Here is a 20,108-nt window from a genome sequence, read left to right as displayed (position 1 = left end):
ATCATTCAATCTTATCCCTTCAAACACACAATCCACCCATCTACTCCAACACACTTATCACTTCAATTTCAAACTTATAATTAACTCTATCTATCTCTTAACATTGATTGGTTGTTTTAAGTATGTACAAGGGTGTGAATTATTTTATATCATTTATGATTATCCATAAGAAGTAAATCATTGATCTACCTTGAAAATGATTGAATTTGACATCGTCTACATCTTCTCCAAATTGAGTACATGAGCAAATGGAATTTACACAAATGGACAAGTATAAATGCCATCAATTAATGAATGTTTAATATCATCAAATCAAATCAATTTAATTATCTAAATACCTAACAAATAATCAAGAATGACTCTTATTGGTAAGTATAAGTACAATAATAATATTATTTTTTAAAGTCACAATATTAATCCTACCTTTTCACAGCTGCCATGAAGAACCTTACCCCATCCGCTTCGTCGATGGGAATGTCCAAGTCATCAGTTGCCGGTGGATCGTACGGTGGTGCCATGCAGGGTGCCAACAGAAGTGCTGGTCTGTTTGGAGGTTGCGGTCCATGTCTCCCAGACATCCACGTAAATGTTGATGTCAACGTCCACATCAACTTGTCCGGTTGCGCCAACATCGATGCCTGCATCAACGCCAACATTAACATCTGTTAAATAATTAATATTAATATTTATATTTATACTCTTAACTTATAATAAAAGTTCAATTTACACTACTACTACTCCACCAGTGCTGGCTCAATCCTAATATGAGGGAACCTGGCTGCAAAGAACTGATGAGTCTTGATACATAGGAACTTGGTGTTGTACAGTCTGATGCTCTCCAGAGTTGGACACATCAAGGCCAGTCGCACAGCAGACGAATCAGATGTCGCTCGTCCAATGTTGATCGTTCGAAGTGTCTTTAGACATGGCGAGGTGAACAGCGACATGAATCCATTGTCAGTGATGTCTGCTGAGAAGTCAAACATCAGACTCTCCAGCTTTGAAAAGTTGGAGATCAGATTGCGGAAGCATTGATCATTGAAGCCAAATGAGCTTCGCACACTCAGGTTGATGAGGTTGGGGAAGATGAGTCCCATCTGTTCGTAGTTGGAGGGGATGACCTTGAGCTTGAGCATCTTGAGTGTGCGGAGACATTCAAATGGGTTGGGCTGTGGACGTAATTGGAGCTGTGCCGCCGTGCCCGTGTCCATGTACTCCAAACACTTTAGATTGTCAATGAATGCCGTGAGCATGTCATCGTCAAAGTAATACAACTCACAGTCCAACTTGCGTAAGTTGCGAAGTGCCGAGAGTGTTTGTGCGAAGCGATCAAAGTCACCATATTGGTTGAGGCAGATCTTGAGGTACTCCAAGCTGGTGGCCCACACATCCAAGCCTTGATCCATCCGTTGTTCAGCAAATGTCTGTCGATTGGCAAGTATCCTTATAGTCTTGAGCGGGTGCTTCTTGAGCAAAGCCATCTCCTTGTTCCATTGACAGTCCATGCCGTTGGTACCCAAGTGTGTAAGACCAGGACACTGACGCAGCAATGGTTCGACAATCGGCAAATCCATCTCATCCTCGTTCTGCTCAATAGTCATGCACCAATCAAGACTGGTGAGTGTTGGGGGCAGATGATCAAACTTGAATCCATAGACATATCCACAGGCCTCCAGATGCTTGAGTTTGGTGAACTGGCGCAACAATGATGTTTGCTCATTGAGTGGCTCGCCCTCAAACGTCATCTCTTCAAGGTTGCCAGCGAATGATTGCAATAGATGCACGAGGAAGCCTTGCGAGAACATGCATGTTCTGATCGTGAAGCTCTTGAGGCTGGGAAGAAGCGTGCCAGGGGGCAGATCAACCTCCAATGTGTTGTCCTTAACATCACATAGATCCAGTGTGACCAGCGTGTTGGTGAAGCACTTGGCAACATTGCTCAAGTAGTATGAGTTGTGCTCATACATGATCATCGAATGAACGGACAATGACTGTAGATGAGTCTGCATCGGGAGCAAGGCAATGGCGTCCTTGAGCACATCATTATACTCGCGCAACTTTAGACAACTGAACTGATGTCCAAGCGAGAGCACGTTCTTCATCAGCAGCTTCTCCCTGTTCATGATCTCGTAGTGCTCTGTGCTCAAACTGTCCAGTACTGAAGGGTTGTCCTTGATCGCGTCCAAGAACTTGGTGACAAAGGTCGGAGTGAATGGAGCGAATCGCATTAAACATATGAATGGCATGGTCGTCCTGATCAGTGTGACCATGTCATGCAGGATGTCATCCAGTAGAGTTGGGTACTTTTGAAGAGCGCGCTCAATGATTGAGTGTCCAATGTACTCGTAGAGTGGCGTCTCGATCTTGCATGTGGCAATGACCAATTGGAAGTCCTGGTAGTACTTGTTGTCCGTGAGCGAGAAGCACTTCATCAGTGCGACGATCAACACCTTGTAGCACTTTGGCATGTACTCCACGACCGTGGCATTGTCGGTCGGGTGCATGTCCAAGATGGACAGGGCCATGATCAGTTGATGAACTGAAGTGTTGGCATACTTCCATCGCTTGTTTGAATCACACACTGAATAGTATGGCGCGAATGTTGCTGCGCTCTCAAACAAAGTTGGAACGGCCAGTGCAGGGTCGAGGACCTTGAGTCGCTCATAGTATGCGGTGGCCTTTGCCCATTCGTCCTTGAGGTCGTAGACCGTGCCCAGACTGATGAGGACCTCAGCCGTCTCAGCGTAGGCCAATGATTGCTCGAGGTACTTGATTGCGAGGTCGACCACATAGCTTGTTGACTTCTCCAGCTTCCAGATCTCGATCTCCAGTGTGCCAAGCAGGCGGTTGAGGTTGGCGTCGGTCGTGGACGAGCGAGATGCCTTCTCCAGCTTCTTCTTGCTCTTCTTGAGCAGCTGGCTCTCCTCGTTCGTCTCATGATTGAATCGTGCGAAGTCTGGCTCTTTGAGTGGCTTGCCGTAGAGGACCATGTTGGCGTAGATCATGTCCAGCGCCTTCATGTACAGCGAAATGCCCTCGGATCTTGCCACCAGGTTGCTGTGCTTGACCACAGAGCTCACCGACTTGACGTCGACGTAGAACATCACGGGGAATGTTATGGGCTTGAGGTTGGTCTGCGTGGACTTCTCGATCGTGTCAAAGTGCTCCTGAATACGTTTGGAGAACTTGATGCCAGTCTTCTTCTGCAGACGCTGGATGAGCAGTGGCAGCGAGATTGAGAAGAACAGATCGTAGTTGGCGTGCATCTCCTCGCTGGTCAGACCACAGGTGGTCGCGCCATACTTCTCGCCTAGCATCAACTTGATCTGCACGGTCCAAAAGTCTTTGAGTGGGGCCAGCTTGTCCTCGTTGTTGAACATTCTGTTCATAAAGTTGACGATGGTATCGAAGCGCTTCTTCTCTGAACCTACGTAATGTCCCTTCACGCTGAGTTTGAGTCGCAGCTCGTCCTTTATGGCGCTCTTGAGCACGCGCACCACCATCTCATTGAGTATGAGTCGTCGCACCTTTGTGTTGCTGCTATCAATCATACTGCGCAGCCGGCCAAGATGTCGCAGATTGATTCCAAACTTGTGAACAAAGGGTCCAATATCAAAGGTGTCTTTGAACAACTCCTGCTTGGCCAGCGACTCAAGCTCTGTTGCCGCCTGTCTGATCACAATGTCGAATAGATGACTCGTAGCCTCGATGATGTCCTCATTATGTTGCTCTTGCTTGGGGTCCTCTGAACCCCAGCCTGTGAATGCGTCACTGGATAGAGGGCGATCAAATGTGCGGACAAGCTCTGGTCGCAGCAGTTTGAAGAAAACATCGCGGTGAGCGATGGCATGTCCATTGCTGTCAAAGTATGCTTGGGGCGGGAGTAGACGGCCAAAGTCAAGTGCATAGTATGCGTTGTCCTCGGGTGACTGATGGATTTCAAAGTCACCTGGACCATAGATGTACTTGGGGTCGAGGCCTGCCAGATGACCCTTCAAGTTCATCTTCTTGCAAACCTTCTCCATCATCTCATTAACCTCATCAACATCATTATGCATCGTATTTCCACCATCAGAACTACCATAAATCAATGTATCCTTCTTGATTGGCAGCACTGATATTGCGATCCTGTTTGTGTACCAGTGTTAGCACGTGATTGTCAAGTGTGGATGGGGAAGGGATCATTCCAACCAAATGATCACTTACAATCTGTATCCATAACTATCGATCAAACACATCAATGGCACATTGATCTGGCCAAAGTCATGATCCATCACGTTCTGGAAGAAGTAGGAAAGACTGATTGATTGAGTGAGTGAGTATGTGATCAAATGACACCAGCACGCACGATACTTACCCTCGCAACTCATTACCAGCAGCCTTGGACGCGCCATAGTCAGAGGGTACCTTGCCACCGTAGAGGTAGGACTCGCCAATCTTTTGATCGTAGGCAAACTTGAAGAGGATGTTCTGACAGATGTACTTGGCGCCACCGGCCACACCACCAATGTTGATCGGTTTGATTGTTTTGAGATGGTTGGGCATGAACATCTCCTTGATGATGATGTTTCCATAGGTCTCGGCCGTCTTTACAAAGTCCATCGCCATGAAAGTCAACTCATCAAACTTGGCAGTGGACGCGGGCAACTTCAAAATGTCCTGGAACTCGCCATTCCAATTCCTTCCATTATCCTTGGCCTCACGACTTTTCAAAAGATTCTTCTCGCGCTCCAACGACTCCTTGGAGCTTCCAGACTCGTCATCAGTGAGTGTCTTTTGGTATCCATAGTTGAGTTGATGTTGAGTGTATGATGAGTATGATCCTGCCTCCGAGTCATTGGACGACATCTGTGAGTATGATGAATATGTGGAGTACTTCAGCGAGGCCTCGTCTGTGGCTGTGGCAACAGGTGACCCGCCAACAAAGTTGGTGTAGCCACCAGCGCTGGCATTCAATGATGATGGAGCGCTGCTCTGGGTGGTGTGGGGCGAGCCACAACTCATTGGCATGATGGAGTAGGCAGAGATTGGTTGGTAGATTGAGCCCTCGCTCAGGTAGGATATGGTGTCGCTGAACCTAATCCTATCGACGTGTTCGTGTTCAGACAGAGTGTCATAGCCAGATGCCGACACATTCACGTAGGAAATATGTGAGTTGGTACTATGGTTGCTTCCATCATTGCTCGAGTCATCGCCAACTGGTCTCAACAGATGTTGTTGATGTTCGTGTTGTTGTGGTGGTACCTCTCTTGATGCAACCGCGGCTGCCGGAGCAGCAACAACATTGACATAGGCACTGACACCAACATTTTGTTCTGCCTCCTGTTGAGCGACTTGTGGGGGCTGGGCAACGGTCTGAGGTATCACGGCAGCATGCACTTCCTCTGCTATATGTTGATCTTGAGCTTGAGGCTTCGGCTGAACTTGTTGTTGTTGTTGCTGAGCAGGCTGTTGAGGTTGGTATTGTTGTCTTCTCTGACCTGGTACTGTTGGCGAGGCAACATTTCTATTTGATTGTGTTGATGATGTTGATGTTGTTGGAGCATTGTCAGCACTGGACTTCTCTTTAACAGTCCAGTAAGCGAACAAACTTGCAAACTGTTTACGCTCCATCTTATACTCCTTCCTCTATCTATTTATTACTTCTCTCTATCTTTCAATTCAAATATGAGAGAGATATAGTAATTAAATGTTTGAGAGGTTGATAATAATTAACATATGACCGATCACGATTTTCATCTCTAAATTGTGACCTTTCACAACCATTCTATATTTGGAAGAGGCAGGCCCCAACCCCCAACCGACAATCAATCAATTGATCAGGTATGATTTTCCAAATTTATTTAAATGATCCTGTATCTTAATAATTAATTAATACATTGTAGAACTGATGTGGTTGTAGACCTGTGGATATCTGGCCGCATAGTAGTGCGCTGACTTGTAGGACGTCAGTGGGACTGTGCGCTTGAATGTGCGTAGCTTGGGACATGATTCGGCAACCTTGATGAACGATGAATCGCCAATGTGTTGACTGTTGAGTGCTATCTCCACAAGTGTCTGCGTGTTGGACGATGTGCACAGCGAGATCACGCCACTGTCCGTGATGTTGGATCCGCCCAGGAGCTGGAACATCGACAACCCATGAACATTGACCAACAGCTTGCGAAGACACATATCGTTAAAGTCGTACGAGTTCATGATGATCAACTCCAAGAGGTTGGGGAACATCAGTCCCAGGTTCTCATAGTTGGCTGGTGGACTGGACATTTGGGAGAGGACCAGGCGACGAAGACGAGTGTGTGGCGTCTGTGGCAGCAGCTTGACATTGCGACATGACGAGACGTCCAGCGACTCGAGCTGCAGCAAGTTCTTCGTGACCACCTCCAATATGAAGTCGTCCACATATCCAATTTCCATGTTGAGATCGCGCAAGTTGGTGAACGCGCTGAGCATCTGAGGATAGTGATCGAATTGGCCGTATGTGTTGATGACCAGACGCAGCGTCTCGAGGCTGCCCGCCCACACCTCGGTGTCCAAGTGCATCTCGTGCGTGGTCAAGTTGGCGCGATTAGTATTAATGTACAACTCGCGTATCGGATGTTTCTTGAGCTGTTTCAACTCCTTGGCGTACTGCGAGTCCATGCTTCCGCCAATCAGGCTCACGAGCGAAGGACAGCGTGCAAACAGTTGATCGACAAAGTACTCTCGCTCAGGGATGTCGGCCGTCAAACCCCAGTTGATATGAGTGAGCGATGTAGGCAGGTACTCCACCTTGAACACTTCGTTGAAGTAGCTGACGTCCAACTTCTTGAGTCGCGTGAACTGGTTCAGCCATGTGGTGTAGAGTACGGGGTTGGGGACGGTCTCTAGTGTGAGGTCCTCGACCGATGGGGCGATCAACTTGGCAAACTCAATCATCAGCTCATCAGACCATTGTGGCTCCTTGAGTATGACTGTGCGCAAGTTGGGCACGCTGAGACCGGCGGGCAGCTTGGCGCGTTTGGTAGTGTCATTGAGTCGCGTCATCTGTAGCTTCTCGAGCGTTGGTGTGAGGCAGCGGAAGACCGCTTCTAACATGTGCAGTGACTCATCCTTGATGTAGAGCAAGTCGATCGTCAACTCGGTCAGATGTTGCTGGAGTGGCAGCAGGTCGAGGCACGCCTCAATATGGTCCAGATGACGAATCTGCAGGTAATCATACTCGACGCCCACGCTCAACAACATCTTCATCGTGTCCTTGTTGCGGAAGATCAAGTCCTTGTGGTCGTCAGACTGCAGGCGCAGGCACGATGGGTGGCGACGTAGCTGCTCCACAAAGCGCGCACTGACCGCCGGCATGTTGGGGCCGTAGCGCAGGTAGGATGCGAGAGGCACCGAGTGCTGAACATGATCGATCGTGCTCTGTATGATGTCGTCCATGAATGAAGGGTAGCGCTGCATGCCGCGCTCAATGATCGGGCCAAAGTATGCCATGCATTCTTCGTTGTAGTTCATCTCCTTGATTCCTGTGAGGCTCTTGACCATGGCTGTCGTGCGATCAATGTATGAGTAGTCTGTCTGCGAGATGACACGCATCACGACCACGGCCAGGACCTTGTATGCTTTGAGCAGGTATTCGTTGGCCACGGGATGGTCCTGGGGCAGGGCCTCGAGCAGGGCGACCAGGTGTAGTAGTTGGTGGAGGGATGTGACGGTGTACTCCACGACCAGCTTGATGCCGCTCAAACAATAGTATGGAGCATGTGTTGTGGCGCTCTCAAAGAGGTCGGGCACGGCGGTGGCCGGGTCCAACTTGTTGATGCGATCCAAGTATGTTTGGGCGGCCTTGTAGTCTCCGCGCAGATCGTGCACGGTAGCCAATGTGACGAGCACACCAGCCGACTCTAGGTAGCTGAGCGATTGCAACAGGTTCTTGATGGCCATCATCGCGGATGGACGATTGACCGTGCTGGTGAGCTTGATGATCTCGAGGTCGACCATGCCCAGGAGATGGTAGAGACTGGCGTCAGTGGTAGACGTGCGCGATGCTGTCTCCAGCTTCTCCTTGCACATCTCGAGCAGCGACAGCTCCTCGTCGTGCTGCGTCGTGAAGTACAGGTACTCGGGCGCGCGTGGCGGGCGGTCGATCGACACAGAGTTGGTGTAGATCGCCTCGAGCGCCTTCATGTACATCGAAATACCCTCGGATCTCGCCACCATGTTGCTGTGCTTGACGACCGGGTTAACACCAAGTACGTCCGTGTAGAGCATCTTGGGGAACATTGCCTTGTTGTAGATGTTCACAGGGTTCTTCTCGAGATATCGCTTGATTCGCTCGCTGAATGTGATGCCTGTCTTCTCCTGGAGTCGGGTGATGACACGCGACAAAGAGATCGACTTGAACAGGTCGTAGTTGGCGTCCAGCTCCTCCAGGGTCAGACCGCACTCGCTGCCATACTTGTCCACGAGCAGACCCTTGATCTGCACTGTCCAGAACTCGAGCTGTGTCGTGAAACGCGTCACATTGAACACCTTGTTCATGAAAGTGATGATGATCTCGATGCACTTCTCCTCAGAGCCGATGAAGTAGCCCTCGGAGCTGAGTCCGACGCGCAGCTCGTCCTTGATCTTGCCCTTGAGAACGCGCACCACCATCTCGTTCAGGATGTGCTCTCGCAGCTGTGTGTTGCTCGAATCAATCATGCTACGCAGGCGGCCAAGGTGTCGCAGGTTGATACCATGTGTGTGGACGAAGCGAACCAGCTCCATCTCGACCTTGTAATAATCACTCTTGGCCAATGACTCGAGCTCTGTTGCCGCCTGACGTATGACAATGTCAAACAGATGGCTTGTTGCGTCTGAGATGTCCTGGTTGTAGACGTCTTGTTTGGGGTCCTCAGTGCCCCAGCCTGTGAACGCGTCGCTTGACAATGGCTTCTCATAGTTGCGGACAAACTCTGGTCGCAGGAGCTTGAAGAAGACGTCGCGATGTGCGATTGCGTGGCCATTGTGGTCAAAGTATGCTTGGGGCGGGAGCAAGCGACCAAAGTCCAGTGCGTAGAAATCGTTGTCCTCGGACTGATGGATCTCAAAGTCGCCTGGACCATAGATATATTTTGGATTCAAACCAGCCAGATGGCCCCTCAAGTTCATCTTTTTGCCAACCTGTTCCATCATTTCATTAACCTCCTCCACATCATCATGTACCGTGTTTCCACCATCCGAGCTACCATACACCAATGTCTCCTTCTTGATTGGTAACAATGATATAGCGATCCTATGTGTTAGATGGATTGATTGATTGATTGATGTGTGAGATGAGATGGGCTGGGGGTTGAGGCCGAGGCTGGAACTATCCCAGTGGTCCAACAAAACTTACAATCTGTATCCAAGGTAATCAATGATGCACATCAATGGCACATGCATCCTATGACCCAAACTATTGTCCAAGATGTTCTGGAAGAAGTATGATAGTCTATGTTTGATTGAGTGAGCTACTGTCGCGCGATGATACCATGCCATTCCACGCCACGCGCGCACACACACTACTTACCCTCGCAACTCATTACCAGCAGCCTTGGATGCACCATAGTCAGAGGGTACCTTGCCACCGTAGAGATAGGTGTCAAGGATCTTTTGATCGTAGGCAAACTTGAAGAGGATGTTCTGACAGATGTACTTGGCACCACCTGCCACACCACCAATATTGATCGGCTTGATAGTCTTGAGCGCATCATTCATAAACATCTCCTTAATGATGATCTTGCCATAAGTCTCTGCTGCCTTTACAAAGTCAATGGCCATGAATGTCATTTGTTGGAACTTCTCATTAGATGGCGGCAAGTTCAAAATGTCCTGGAACTCCCTATTCCAGTTCCTTCCCTATGTTTGATTGATCGAGTGATGATTGATTGATGTGAGTGATTGGAATGATTCCAGTGAATGATTGATTGGACTTACATGATCCTTGACCTCTCGACTTTTGAGTAGACTGCGCTCGCGAATGAGTTGATCTTCGTCTTCGTCTTCGTCGTCGTCATCAAAGGTTGAGTCATGGTCGCGGCTGGCCTGGGCATAGGCAACAGAGTATGAATCGGTGAATGCATTGCGCGAGTAGGCAGAGTATGTAGATGATTGATTGAGCGATGAGTTGGTCAACTCGCCCTCATTGATTATACTATAAGCAGTATCAGTTGAGTCGTAGACCTTTGATGACGATGATGTTGTTGTGGGTGTAGGTGCGCCACTGCTCATTGGCATGATTGAGTAGGCAGAGGTAGGTTGATCAAGTGACAATGAAGAGTCGTAGTATGATGGCGTGGCGAGGCTACGTGTCACTTCTCCAGCATTAAGGTAACCAGAAGTAGCAGCAGCCGTGTTGTTGCTCCCATCATTACTAGAGTCATCACCAACTGGTCTGGAATGATCAGGCACAATGTGTGGCTCATCCTGGAACTGAACATTACTGTAGCCAGTCACAGAGACCGGCTGGGGCTGAGCTTGGGCTTGTGCTGGGGCTGGGGCATGTGGGGCAGTTGTCTTGGTAGTGGTCGTGGTTGTGGTCGATGACACTTGGACCTGAGGAGCAACTTCTTGAACTTGGGCAACTGGAACGACAGGTGATGAGGCCGGAACCTCTGGTGAAGGTTGAGGCTTTGAAGTGGGTCTTGCCTGTGGCTTCTTTGATTGTACAGATGTAGGCTGAGCAGGAGGAGGTGCTCCAGTTGCTGGAGTCTTATCCTTGACAGACCAATATGCCAGAACACTGGAGAATTGTTTCTTCTCCATGATTTGTAATATATATATATATATCTCTTTTTTAGAGTGTGTGTATTTGTATTGTGTTTGACTGTTTGATTGATTGATTGATCGACTGGTTGTGTGTAGACTAGTGATCTAACAAAGATATTTGATTGATTGGTGGTTTGATTATTGGGGCTTCACAGCACTAACATCAAAGATTCGGTTATAAACATTAGATTCATGTATTATTATTATTACAACACTCTATGATGTCAATCAAACATGTCATTAATAGTCCTGGATAATTATCAGGTTTGATCAACAACTGACACCAAAAATTGTCACATGAGAATAACGCGAGTGTCATTAAATGTCACTCTTCATTGTAACTAACTATGACGTGATTGATGATGTCTTATGACAAAGAATGAACAAATGCATTAATCATTGGGATGAATCCATTGACCATTAATCAATCAAACATCGGAGCTAGTCAAGTGAAGTGATGTGAATTGAATGAGTGAATGAGGGTACCAGGCTCAAGAAGGACTTGCAAGGCCTTTCTCAAAAGTTACAAACGAATAGATATATAGATATAGATACAGATAGAGAGAATGCAAAGATCATTATTACAGAGTATATCAAGGACTTCATCAATCGTTCAACGATTGAATATGAGACAGTTCTCAACTGCTGCTGACCCAAAGGGTGACAAGATACGCTCACTCCTCTCCGATCAACTAAAGCCATCAGTACTCAATGTAATCGATATGTCTGGTATGTTGTTGATTGATGCTACTCATCATTCATTCATTGATTGATTGATTGAGTTACTTACATACTTCATTCAATCAATCATACAAGGTGGTTGTGGATCAATGTATAGGATAGAGATCGTATCAAAGGAGTTCAACGACAAGTCGATACTGAAGCAACATAGACAGGTCAACGATATATTGAAGGATGTTATACCAACATTACATGGTCTGACATTGCAGACCAAAGGTGATGCTGCTCAATAATAAGGATAATAATAATAAGGATAGGGACTACTGTAGTCTAAAGATAAAGTTGGTGTAATTAAATACATAAGTAGGTAGTAATAGGACTGTATTCAATTCATAATGCTACATGATGGATGGGACATGGCCAAACTGCATGTTGGCGGTGATTGGAAACGCTCCATTGTTGAATATATCTGGGCTTAAGTTGATAGTATAACATGATTGATTGATTGATTGATTGATTGGTTGCATAGCAACTCCAGTGATTGTCGATCCACACAAAGCAAGCAAGCAAGCAAGCAAGCAAGCTTACTTGATGAGCTTACGGGCACCAGCACCTGGACGAGTTGGCTTGGAGAATGCCTTCTTCTCCTCAGCCTTTTGTGGGTGAAGCTCATTGTCGATGATGCTCTTGGTCAGCTCGGTGCCATTGTTGATCTCGAGCTTGAGGTCCACCTTGACGCTGTGCTTGGTGACCAGCGACTCGACGTTGGCCTTGCTGGAGGAGTAGAGCATTCTCTGACGCACTGGCGCACTCTTGGTGCCGGCCGATCCGTCCGGGCACGAGAAGACAAAGATGATCGAGTCGAGCTGCTCGCCCTCGTGGTTGTGGGTGTATCTGAAGAAGTGGAAGCGGGGCTCGTCGCCTGGCACCTTGGATGAGAGGTCGTCGGCGTCGACGTTGCCAGAGGTCGAGTGGACGATCTTCTCGTCGGCAATGTTGATGGCCAACTGCACATAGTTGGCTTTGCTGGCGAGGAAGTCGTTGATGGCAGACATCGCACGGTCCTCAACTGGGAAAGAGACGCCATGCACGTACATACCGCCACCTCCAACAAACAATCCACCCTCACGCTCATCAGCCTTCTGTTGCTCCTCCAAAGTCAATGGAGCCGATGACTCCTGATGAGTTCTATGAGCCTGGTAACCTCTCTTGGTGAAGTCATTCTTTGATTGATTGATCGAGTGTGAGTGAGGAGTAAAGAGTCAGGTCAGGGTCATGTGCCCAGGTCGCATGTGTCTAACATACTTGAGCTGAGGAATAGACCTCATCGACAAAGTGAGATGAACCCAACTCCTTCTTGAGGTTGGCTCTGGTGGAGGCGTAGGTCATCTTCTCCTTGACCTTTGCAATGTCTGGCACGTAGAACATGAATACCCATTGGTTTCCACTGAGCTCAATGCTCTTCTCGTCAGTCTTGGCAAGAATATAACATGGATGATCCTTCTCCAACAAAGTTGGGATAGTGTCCAAGTCTAATTATGTTGAGTTTGAGTGAGTGAGTGATGCTTGTTCCTGTGCCTGTACTGTTGTCGCATTGTTGTTGTATGTTCATTCATTCAATGATTCTCATTACCTTGCTCAAAGGTGCCAGTGGCGTTGACTACCTTGGTAGCAACCAACTCTTCGTTGACAATGGAGACCTTGACGAAACGAACAGTGTTGTGGTTGGCATCACCAAATGTGTTGATCAACTCCTTAGATGCTGAGATACCGCTAGAATGACTCATTGTTTATTATATGTATGTATGTATTTATATATTATATATGTGTAAGTAAGTATATTTATATTTAGAGATAATAGATAGATAGAGTAAGTAGTGTTGTCGAGTTGTAGGGAATAGTATCCTAACTTTTTCAAAAAGTTAATTAATTTAAAATCTTTAAAGAAGTAATATCTGGGTTGTGTTTGTGTGTGTTTGTGTGTGTTTGAAAGGGGTTGGGTCTTCAAGTCAACTTGAATGCCTTGGTCCATCAATCAATGAATGGGTTGGTCAAGGACTTGGACTACTTATTTGTATTCATTCGCTTATTCAATCAATCAATGATAATGTTGATTACATATGTTTCAAGCTGGAAGTCAACCTGTGTATAAGCAAGCCCTCTATCCAAGATATATACATAAGCAACTGGTTGACAACTCAACGAAACGGAGCGAGTCAGCAATGACCTTCTAGAATGGTTGGATGGTTGTCAAGTGTATGGGTATGTAAAAGTTATGTAAGTAATTTACGTTGTTGTGTAAATGGGTTAATTTTATTTATTTGTTGGTGAATTTTTAAAGATTTAATTTTGAATTTTATTTGAGAATGAATGAAGGAGTGAGAGCGACACGACAGAGTTGGCCTGAGTGAGGTGCGTGATGGCACAAAAGTGAATGAGTGCACATGAGTAAAGGTTCACTCTCCTTCCATCCTACTAGTTGTCAACATGGGTCGCATTATCAGAGGTATTGTCAACTTGCTCCAAACTCACTCAATATCATCAACAACATCAGCATCAACATAAACAACATCAACTACATCAACATAATTAGCAACAACAACAATGCGCGATTAGATTATTCTTCAATATTATCATGGTCATTATCATCACATCATTCAGAGAGATAAAGAAATACTTCAATGATTAAGCGAGCGAGCAACGATGAATCAATGAATGAACGAACGAATGAACAACAGCAACAGCATCAACAGACATCAAGCACAACAGGATATTTAACGATAGCATACAACATTCATTCGTTCATTATTGTTGCCACCTTGGATATGATGTACATTCATTTGCGATGTTGATGATGATGATGACCATGATCATGAAGATACAAAATCAATCAATATACACTCTATCAACAATGACAACATCAACGACTACAACCACAGATTAGAGAGAGAGAGAGAGAGAGAACGTGATAACTAACATGAATGTTCAACAACAACATAATAGCTCAAAGAAAGGGTAAATCAGGTTCCGTCTTCGGTGCCCACACCCACGGCCGCAAGGGTTCCCCATCCTTCCGTGCACTCGACTACGCCGAGCGTAACGGTTACATCAAGGGAGTCGTCAGTGAGATCATCCACGACCCAGGCAGAGGTGCACCATTGGCCCGCGTCATCTTCAGAGACACCACCAGGTTCAGAAACGACAAGCAGTTGTTCATTGCCCCAGAGGGAATGTACACTGGCCAGTTCGTGTTTGCCGGCAAGAAGGCCACCCTGACCATTGGCAACGTGCTCCCAATCGGCAAGCTGCCCGAGGGTACCATCGTCTGCAACCTCGAGGAGAAGGTCGGCGACTGCGGTTCGCTCGCCCGTTGCTCCGGCAACTACGCCACCGTCGTCTCGCACAACACTGACGAGGGTGTCACCCGTGTCAAGCTCCCATCCGGCTCCAAGAAGAACATCGCTTCCACTTGCCGTGCTATGATCGGAATCGTCGCCGGTGGTGGCCGTATCGACAAGCCAATCCTCAAGGCTGGTCGTGCCTTCCACAAGTACAGGGTCAAGAAGAACAACTGGCCCAAGGTGCGTGGTGTTGCTATGAACCCAGTTGAGCATCCACACGGTGGTGGTAACCATCAGCACATTGGTCACGCCTCGACCACCAAGCGTGACGACCCAGCCGGAAAGAAGGTCGGTCTCATTGCCGCCAGAAGAACCGGTAGATTGAGAGGAAAGGTCTCCGACGAGTAAACTTCCAATGAAACACCTTTGGACAATAAACTAGGAGGACATACTGCCAACATAACTAACTTCATTCAATGATGTTGTAATACTTATTATATATATCCTTTATTTACATTCGGTTTACTACTACTTGACAACGTCGTCGTCATCAATGATCATTGAGTATACCAAGTAGCTTGCCCTTCTGTAGTTGTATATCTTTGAGATGTGTTTGATTGATTAGCACTTGGACAACAACATGATGATCATTTGATCACGTGATACCCAGAACGTACTTACCTTCGTTGACACCTAGTACTAGTGCCCATTCTTCAAGCTTCCTTATCTGATTACTCAGCTCTACCTGAGTAAGATTGGTGAGTGCTGCAATGGATGAATGAGTGAGAGTCAGTACTGTATGTACTTCATTTAGTCGACTGTTGTATCTATACTATACCATTGAATCGATCAGATGATGTTGGGTCATTCTTAAGAGGATCTAAGAAGTCCACTAGTTGTTTCAGTTCTTCATCCTAGAATGAAAGTAACGATTCATTCAACATCATAGTTAGTGATTGATTGATGAATGAGAGATATATATATATATATATATATATATATATTACAATTCATACTGATGGTGTATATATTGTACTGTTGTTCTGGTCCTGTTGTTCACCTTCCTGTGTTGATGGAGTTGACTCCATCTCTTAAGTATTAATGAATTACGTATCTGTACAGATAGTAACTACCTCCCAAGTATTGTGGTTGGCAGACTACTACAAATTCAATTTATGGGACTACAAATGAAATTCTGGATGTTTACACATATAACTTGATTTTATCAACTGTCAATTGATGTAAATAAATTAACTTTGTACAAAAAATATATATATATTATTATTATCCAGTTGTAAATTGGATGTACGAATAGTTGATACATGTTATTATTTATTATGTGTGCGAGAGCTAATTCTTGAGCTATCCATGACTAAGTTCAGATACTTGATATAAATTAGAATAATATTATTAATTACTTCCAGTATCAATTATTAATAAAAATAGTAATAGTAATAATTAATTAAATACAAGAATGTTGAAACAATTAAATATAAAAATAGTATTATTAATTATAGGAATGATAATGGTAGTTATTACAAATGGATATGAACTTTCCCTATGCACAACTGGAAAGTTTAGATTTACTTCAATCAACAAACCTTGCCCAAGTGGATTCGAGACTTTTCCAAACAAAGATGGAAGGGATTTCCCAGTCCATTGTTACAAATTTAACATCACTAAAGAAGAATGGAAAGCTATACATATCCCTCCAAAGGAATTGGTCCACCCATTCTTTAGTTTCACAAATTGTGAGCCTGATAATAGTTTTGAAAATGCTGTTTGTTATGACAATCCAGACCGACTGACTTACCTTGTATCTGGATTCCAATATTGTGATGATTTTGTTACCATTGGATGTGACGGAACCTCCTATTCCAGGGTCAATAATGGTCGATGGATAGATGGTGCATCTTTTAGATGTATCCGCAGTTAATTGAGAATAAAACAACTTATTAATCATTAATATCTTATTCATTTATTCTTTCAAAGAAGACTAGTCTAAGAGAACCAATGAATGATACACTGTTCTCCTGGTCAAATTGTTCATCTTCTTATGTTAATGGAATTGGCTCCTAGTAGTAACTTAGATTAGATGAGATACTAAATCAACTAAAATATTTAATGGGATCTCTGGAATTGTAGACTCCTTTGATATTTGGACCGAACGATTTTTGGACCCATCCAAGAGTAGTATACGAATAATATATATATATTTTTAGTTCTATCTTCAATATACTGACATAAACCGAAAGATCAGAATTACACAATAATAATAACAGGTGTGAGTGCGAAATGTGAACGATGATCGATTATCACAATAAAATTTACAACATATGGAAACAAAATCCCGATAACTTACATTTAATTTAATTACAGGCAGTGACCAGTATAAATATAGGAATCAAAACCTGAATCAATCAAGGAATAATAATTAAATATCAGATATGATAAAACAATCAAATACTAAAATAATATTAGTTTGTTAATTATTGGATTGGTAATGGTTGTTATGACCAATGCTAGAGAGCTCCAACTATGCACCACTGGAAAGTTTAGTTTCACTTCAATAAAGAAACTATGTCCTAGTGAATTCCAAGCCAATTTAAGAAGTGATGGAAAGGAGTTTCCGGTCTTTTGTTACAAGTTGAACATCACCAAAGAAGAATCGAAAGAACTACAGTTGCAAATACGTGGAGAGGTAATTAACAACCCTCTCTTCAGGTACACCAATTGTGAGCCAGACGATAAATGCGAGGCAAGAGTATGCTACGACAATCCTGACCGACTGACCTACCTTGTATCTGGATTCAAATATTGTATATATTACCTCTCTCCAGGATGTGAGGATCTACTATTGTTAGTAAGAGTAGATGGATTGATGGTGCCTCCTTTGGATGTTATCTCCGTTAATAAACAATATTACCTAATCAATCAACTACACAATTCATTTATTTATACTTTATTTATTAAAAATGGTAAGACATCAGACTCGTTGACAATGCTGACATTCAACTCTTTGGCCTTGGATATCTTACTCTCTGCGGCATTCTTTCCAATCAGTAGTACATTGGTATTTGATCGTACACCAGCCTGAACTTTGCCTCCCAACTTTTGTTCCACCAACGTCTTGACATCATCCCTCGTCCCACTAATGAATGTTCCACTTATAACTACATTCTTGCCACTAAACAAAAGTGCTTGTGTTGTATCCAATGTCGTCGTCGTCGTCGTTGTAGATGTACCTGATGTTTGGTTACTTGTGGTATCCACTGACACCCCGGCAACATCTGATCTCAACAACTTCTCAATGAGTCTTGTGATTCGAGATTGAGTGATTGGATCGGTTGGATGGAAGAAGTTGTGTATCTCATAGGATATGTTGGGTCCAAGTTGTCCTGCTTCAATGTCTGACAAGGGTGCAGCAGACAGACTATCCAATGATTTGAATCGCTTGGCCAGTTCTTTGCTGAGAGATGTGCCCACACCCGGGATGCCCAGGCCACATACAAGCGATGCAAATGGTTTGCTCTTGCTCTTCTCAATGGCTTTGAGCATGTTGTCCACCTTCTTGTCACTGAATCCTTCGAGCTTCATAAGGTCTCCACGCTTCTCGTGAAGGTTGTACAGGTCTCCAATGTCCTCGATAAGGTTTGCATCTAGAAGTGCGTCGACTTGTGCCGGACCCACGCCGGATATATCCATGGCGCCCTTGCTTACGAACCAAGCGATGCCTGCGCGAACCTGGTCCGCACAACGACCTGCTAATGCGTCAACACAATAATGATCAACATGGCCATCGGGCTGAATGACTGCCGACTTCCTGCCACACGGACAGAGGATGTTCTCAGCGATAGCTCCACCCGACTCGCCCTTGTTGAGCATGTCTCGCAACTCTTGATCAGACATCACTTGTTGCTTCCTCTCTGCGTCCATGGTGGCAACTCCAACGATCTTGGGTATGACATCGCCGGCTCGTTCAACAATCACTTGGTCGCCAATACGTATGTTCATTCGTTGAACGAATGCCAGATTGTTCATTGTTGCTCGCGAGATCAATGCACCGTGGATGGTCACCGGGTCGAATATTGCAACAGGCGTCATCTTGCCCGAGCGCCCAACCTGCATGATGATGTCGCGCACAGTTGTCGTGTGGCTGGGCGCTCCAAACTTATACGCGATGGCCCATCTTGGTGCGCGATTGGCTTCGCCTAACTCTCTTTGATTGGCAATGCTGTTGACTTTGATCACAACACCATCAGTGTCCCATGTGTAATCCGTTCGTTGTTTGCTCCATTTGTCGATAAATGATACGACAGAGGGGTCACTCAATGAAGTTGCTTGTATCGCGTTGGGGTCGGGCTGGAAGCCCAGTCCCTTCATTAGTCCAAGGTTTCCAAAGTGTGTGGCGGTGGACGAGTCTGAGGCACCAGACACACCAACAAGTTGATAGGCAAAGAAGTCCAACTTGATCAAACTGCTTGATTTGTTGGCCTCCTTCAAGATGGACTCTGATCGCAGCATGCCAGAGACGACGTTTCGAGTGTTCTTGTACTCGTAGTCGCCATTGAGTACGCGCTGTTCATTGATCAATGACAGTTGACGCTTGGACAACACGACCTCGCCTCTGACCTCAACATGTTCGTCAAGGCAGTCAATGCGTGCCGGCAATCCAGTGTTGATGAATGCTCGGGCGTTGGCCGTCACATCCTCTCCTTGGTCGCCATCGCCTCGCGTGATCACTTGTGCCAGCACACCCTTGTTGTAGATGACACTGAGTCCAATGCCATCATACTTGAGTTCGAGCACAAAGTTACCAGCGTCAGCCTCCCTGACCCAAGCTTCGCGACATCGTTGTTCAAACGCGTTCAACTCCTCTTGTGTGTGAATGTTCTTTAGACTGAGCATGCGGACTCTATGCGCCACCTTGTTCTCCAGTGGCACTGATTTGTCTGGTGTGGCGCCAACTTGTTCCAAAGGTGATGCATTATTGCCAGATAACAACGAAGAATGTGGATAACGTGTATGGAATGAATGTTCCAATGCTTCTAATCTCTGAAATACAATATCATACTCATAATCACTTACTAATGATTCAGACTTGTTATAATATGAATCATTATATCTCTTTATATCATGTTGTATATCTTTTATCTCTTTTGCATCCTTCTCTTCTTGTGGATTCCTTGATGTTGATGTTGATGATGATGGTGATGATCGAGATGATATTGATCTAATACCAGAGTATGTTGTTGTTGATAATGATGTTAGAGATAGATGAGGTGCAACACATGATGTTGACCTTGTTAACAAGTA

At 45.4% G+C, this 20,108-nt stretch overlaps 8 protein-coding genes across 8 annotated transcripts; 3 read left to right on the top strand and 5 right to left on the bottom strand.

Moving 5' to 3' along the window:
- Window positions 1-438: 438 nt before the first annotated feature.
- SAMD00019534_091540 (hypothetical protein) lies at window positions 439-669 on the top strand (the record flags this gene model as incomplete). Its single annotated transcript, XM_012895568.1, has 1 exon — window positions 439-669. The coding sequence occupies one exon, from the start codon at window positions 439-441 to the stop codon at window positions 667-669; it is 231 nt and encodes a 76-aa protein (XP_012751022.1).
- A 65-nt stretch (window positions 670-734) lies between these two features.
- SAMD00019534_091530 (hypothetical protein) lies at window positions 735-5,613 on the bottom strand (the record flags this gene model as incomplete). Its single annotated transcript, XM_012895567.1, has 3 exons — window positions 735-4,128; window positions 4,207-4,299; window positions 4,358-5,613. The coding sequence occupies 3 exons, from the start codon at window positions 5,611-5,613 to the stop codon at window positions 735-737; spliced, it is 4,743 nt and encodes a 1,580-aa protein (XP_012751021.1).
- A 258-nt stretch (window positions 5,614-5,871) lies between these two features.
- SAMD00019534_091520 (hypothetical protein) lies at window positions 5,872-10,767 on the bottom strand (the record flags this gene model as incomplete). Its single annotated transcript, XM_012895566.1, has 4 exons — window positions 5,872-9,256; window positions 9,359-9,454; window positions 9,533-9,861; window positions 9,940-10,767. The coding sequence occupies 4 exons, from the start codon at window positions 10,765-10,767 to the stop codon at window positions 5,872-5,874; spliced, it is 4,638 nt and encodes a 1,545-aa protein (XP_012751020.1).
- Window positions 10,768-11,396: 629 nt separating this feature from the next.
- SAMD00019534_091510 (hypothetical protein) lies at window positions 11,397-11,744 on the top strand (the record flags this gene model as incomplete). Its single annotated transcript, XM_012895565.1, has 2 exons — window positions 11,397-11,499; window positions 11,587-11,744. The coding sequence occupies 2 exons, from the start codon at window positions 11,397-11,399 to the stop codon at window positions 11,742-11,744; spliced, it is 261 nt and encodes an 86-aa protein (XP_012751019.1).
- A 105-nt stretch (window positions 11,745-11,849) lies between these two features.
- On the bottom strand, window positions 11,850-13,238 carry SAMD00019534_091500 (hypothetical protein; the record flags this gene model as incomplete). Its single annotated transcript, XM_012895564.1, has 4 exons — window positions 11,850-11,925; window positions 12,040-12,674; window positions 12,757-12,983; window positions 13,085-13,238. 4 exons carry the CDS (start codon window positions 13,236-13,238, stop codon window positions 11,850-11,852), a joined length of 1,092 nt encoding a protein of 363 aa, XP_012751018.1.
- A 700-nt stretch (window positions 13,239-13,938) lies between these two features.
- On the top strand, window positions 13,939-15,197 carry SAMD00019534_091490 (hypothetical protein; the record flags this gene model as incomplete). The annotated part of the gene is made up of 2 exons (XM_012895563.1): window positions 13,939-13,957; window positions 14,455-15,197. Coding segments are annotated over 2 exons (762 nt in total), but the record flags the coding sequence as incomplete, so codon positions are not given.
- Window positions 15,198-15,342: 145 nt separating this feature from the next.
- On the bottom strand, window positions 15,343-15,880 carry SAMD00019534_091480 (hypothetical protein; the record flags this gene model as incomplete). Its single annotated transcript, XM_012895562.1, has 4 exons — window positions 15,343-15,392; window positions 15,474-15,557; window positions 15,631-15,706; window positions 15,809-15,880. The coding sequence occupies 4 exons, from the start codon at window positions 15,878-15,880 to the stop codon at window positions 15,343-15,345; spliced, it is 282 nt and encodes a 93-aa protein (XP_012751016.1).
- A 1,873-nt stretch (window positions 15,881-17,753) lies between these two features.
- Window positions 17,754-20,093, bottom strand: SAMD00019534_091470 (hypothetical protein; the record flags this gene model as incomplete). The annotated part of the gene is made up of 1 exon (XM_012895561.1): window positions 17,754-20,093. A coding segment is annotated over one exon (2,340 nt), but the record flags the coding sequence as incomplete, so codon positions are not given.
- Window positions 20,094-20,108: the final 15 nt, after the last annotated feature.

Source organism: Acytostelium subglobosum (assembly GCF_000787575.1).
Source record: "Acytostelium subglobosum LB1 DNA, scaffold: scaffold21, whole genome shotgun sequence".
NCBI lineage: Eukaryota > Evosea > Eumycetozoa > Acytosteliales > Acytosteliaceae > Acytostelium > Acytostelium subglobosum.
This window is presented reverse-complemented; position numbering and strand designations above follow the sequence as displayed.